Source organism: Aplysia californica, unplaced genomic scaffold, assembly GCF_000002075.1.
Source record: "Aplysia californica isolate F4 #8 unplaced genomic scaffold, AplCal3.0 scaffold00807, whole genome shotgun sequence".
Taxonomy (NCBI): Eukaryota; Metazoa; Mollusca; class Gastropoda; order Aplysiida; family Aplysiidae; genus Aplysia; species Aplysia californica.
In genome coordinates, this window is record NW_004798077.1 from 282553 (window position 1) to 285952 (window position 3400).

The following is a 3400-nucleotide window of genomic DNA, read 5'->3' on the forward strand; positions in this document are numbered from 1 at the left end:
TGGTCTACTGATGAGTGGAGTGGAGGGGGGAGGGGGAGGGGGCTCATGGTCTACCAATGAGTGACTCAACGACGTGAGCATACGAGCCATGGAAGAGATGGTCCACGTACTAGCATGTCGTCCCTTGCGTTAGTTCGTCATTCTGAATTATATTCAAGAGGGTGCATACGATACCCCACGAACCACGGGTATCTCGGTAAAGAATCCAGATTTTGACACAATTGAGAATCTAAAAATTGTGATCGGGTTGTATTTTAGACCCGATATGGCCGCTCCGAGAGTGCGTGATTCGGGCGACGAAGTGTGCTGTTGTTCTAAAATTGTCCTGAAAAAGACATGAATATTGCTTCATGTATCTACTGTAAGTATTTCCTGATCTGACTTTTTTCAGAGTCGAGACCCGTACAGTACTGGCTCCAGCAGAAAGGTCCCACCAGACCATGTGTGTTCAGAGGAGGCAACACCGTCCGTGACTTGCTTGAAAGCGGAATGGGCAAAAGATTCCAGCCAGTCTTCGGTGGAGAACACATTGAAGGCAGTGGACAGGAGTATCCCTGGCATGAAGAATTGTCATGATAAAGGCGAAGACAGTGTGAATATTTTGGACATCACCTCTCAAAAAGCAAAGGTTCTCGCCAAAGCAAGTCAGAAAGTGATACACAGAAAATCTGTTTGGGCCCACTCTCCTAAAGTTTTCTTGGATGACAAAAGCTCTGTGAATGTTCCTGCACAGGGCTTCACAAGACTGGAAGGTACCACAAGAGCTTTGCGTTCTGTGGATGATGATGAAGACCCTGAAGGCTTGGAGATGTTAGTTTCCCACAGACAGAGAAATCATGACAGTTTTGTGGACAGTTTTGTCTCTTTGCCAAGAAAACACGTTCACCGTAAAGGCCACAACGAAAAGCGTAAGTCAGGTAGGCAAAACGTTGACAATCTTTCTGGTTTAGAAAGCGACAATGAGAAATATACAAAGCTGAGTACAGATACAGAAAAGAGGAGTCCTTCTCATGGTAGAGGGGACAGACCCAAACGTGCACACAGCTTTTCACACACAGATGTCCACTCCAGACCTGACTCAGCGCGATGGGACGGCACACGACGTTGTGAGAACAGGGGAGAGGAGACTCAGCTTCAAGGTAATTTGTCTGACAGCGCGGAATTTCGCAGCTTTCCGCAAACTACCGCAAATTTTACAAAAATTATAGTTTTCAGAAATATTTTCCTTCTATTGAGCCGTTCTCAAACTCAAATTTCACATCAGGCCCTCGGAAGTCTGCCAGACTTGTTTCCCTTCGTTCTGAACTTCATTCGCGTCCAGATCTCTATTCTAATCCTATTTAATTTATGCTACGGTACTCTTTTTTTACCGCAGACACTGGTACACTGTTGCAGCGTTAACCGTAGCAATCGTAGATTTACAATCTTGTTTTTTCTGGGAGGAGACGACACCTCAATGAAGAAAACTTGAAGGCATTAGTGTTTCTATATTACAATAACTTCATTGCTTGTCAATCTTGGAGGTACATTTGATTGTATTTTCATTTTCAGATTTATTTTTCAAATGCATGACTTGCCTTGCCTTGCCTAGGTGTCATCCCTGACTTTCAGAGGTCGTTGTGCCACGAGTCTCCGAACACTTAGGTCTTGTGATCTGACCATGCATTACCAAGCTGTTACCCCTCCCGGCTTTTCCATCATCAGTCTATGACTTCCATTGTCTGCCTCTAGCTGTCTTCCCTTTCGTCTGACCGGTGAGAATTATCCTTGATAGTGAGTCATGGCGCATGGTGTGCCCGAAGTATGTTAGTATTTTTGTTAGTTTTACTGATTTTAGTTTTGGTACTGTAGTACTTCTCTTTTCACTTCAAGATTTTGCATCACTGCTTCATTTGTGGCTTTGTCTTTCCAGCCGATTCTGCCTAGTCTGCGAAAGATCTACATCAGATCCTCAATCTTGTTTACTAAAGTTTTGTACATTGTCCAAGTTTCTGTGGCATAGGACATGATTGGAATGATGGAGCAGTTCACCAGCCTTAGTTTCAGTTCCATTGGGATGTTTCTGGATAAACTATACTTGTGTAAAGATGATGTTTATATAGCTTTCTAATATTCTTTTAATAAAAGAATGTATGAATGTTCAAAATAACCCCCCAAAATGCAAGTCTTTTTCAGTATGTCTGTTTCATGGGGTAAGCAGCAATTGTCTTGTATGAATTCTGAATGCAAATTTCTTGGCAAATTTGGCAATTTTTGTGGCAAATTTTGGCATTTTTGGGGGCAATTTTTGGCAAATTTTAGGGTAGCAATTTGCAAATTATCGCGGGGACAGCTTTGTCTCCACACAATCTCTCTCACAATCTCTCTCACAATCTTTCTCCCACCTCGGCAGATGTCTACCCAGAGAGGTGGGCTCACCGTGCACGGAGCAACAAGTCCCCACCCTCGCCGGGTCGCCCAGTTGTCCAGCGCAGCTCGTTTAGCCAAGACGTTCTGGACAAATACAAGAGGGATGACCTTGGGGGAACGCCGTGCCGTGAGTCGTCTCCGAGCGGGAAAACAGAATGGGGGCAGCGTTCAGGACACAATATACATGGAGAAAGTCGAGAAACAAAAGCTGATGCTTCAAATCTTCTTCAAGATGGGTCTGAGCACATTCTTGGGTTCAGTCAATTTCTCAGTTCCAAAGTCCTTCTTTCTTTCCCCAAACAATGGGAGCAAAAGGACGGGACGGGTGGACCAGCTGGGCACACCTCGGCCGTCTCCCCTCCTCACTACGCAAGTGTTCATGAAGGCGGGGAGTCTAGTGGTGTTGGTCACAGCCGTTCTACTGTGTTTCCTGCCGGGTCGTCGGATGTCGGTGAGTCATGTTTGCTGTTTGTTTGGTCAAGACTGTTGCCAAAACTGTTCCCATTGTTCTGTCAAAACTGTTCCCAAAACTGTTCCCATTGTTCTGTCAAAACTGTTCCCATTGTTCTGTCAAAACTGTTCCCATTGTTCTGTCAAAACTGTTCCCATTGTTCTGTCAAAACTGTTCCCATTGTTCTGTCAAAACTGTTCCCATGGTTCTGTCAAAACAGTTCCCATGGTTCTGTCAAAACAGTTCCCATGGTTCTGTCAAAACTGTTGCCAAAACTGTTCCCATGGTCCTGTCAAAACAGTTCCCATGGTTTTGTCAAAACTGTTCCCATTGTTCTGTCAAAACTGTTCCCATGGTTCTGTCAAAACTGTTCCCATTGTTCTGTCAAAACTGTTCCCATTGTTCTATCAAAACTGTTCCCATGGTTCTGTCAAAACTGTTCCCATTGTTTTGTCAAAACTGTTCCCATTGTTCTGTCAAAACTGTTCCTATGGTTCTGTCAAAACTGTTCCCATTGTTCTGTCAAAACTGTTCCCATTG

The 3400-nt window shown here is 44.3% G+C and overlaps 1 protein-coding gene across 1 annotated transcript in view; it reads left to right on the forward strand.

Moving 5' to 3' along the window:
• LOC101855296 overlaps positions 1-3400 on the forward strand; it is a gene marked incomplete at its 3' end in the record, with an annotated part of 23260 nt that overhangs the window by 15665 nt on the left and 4195 nt on the right. The window contains 2 exon segments of the mRNA XM_013088767.2: positions 392-1139; positions 2393-2860. Of these exon segments, the coding sequence (XP_012944221.2) occupies positions 392-1139; positions 2393-2860 (1216 nt within the window).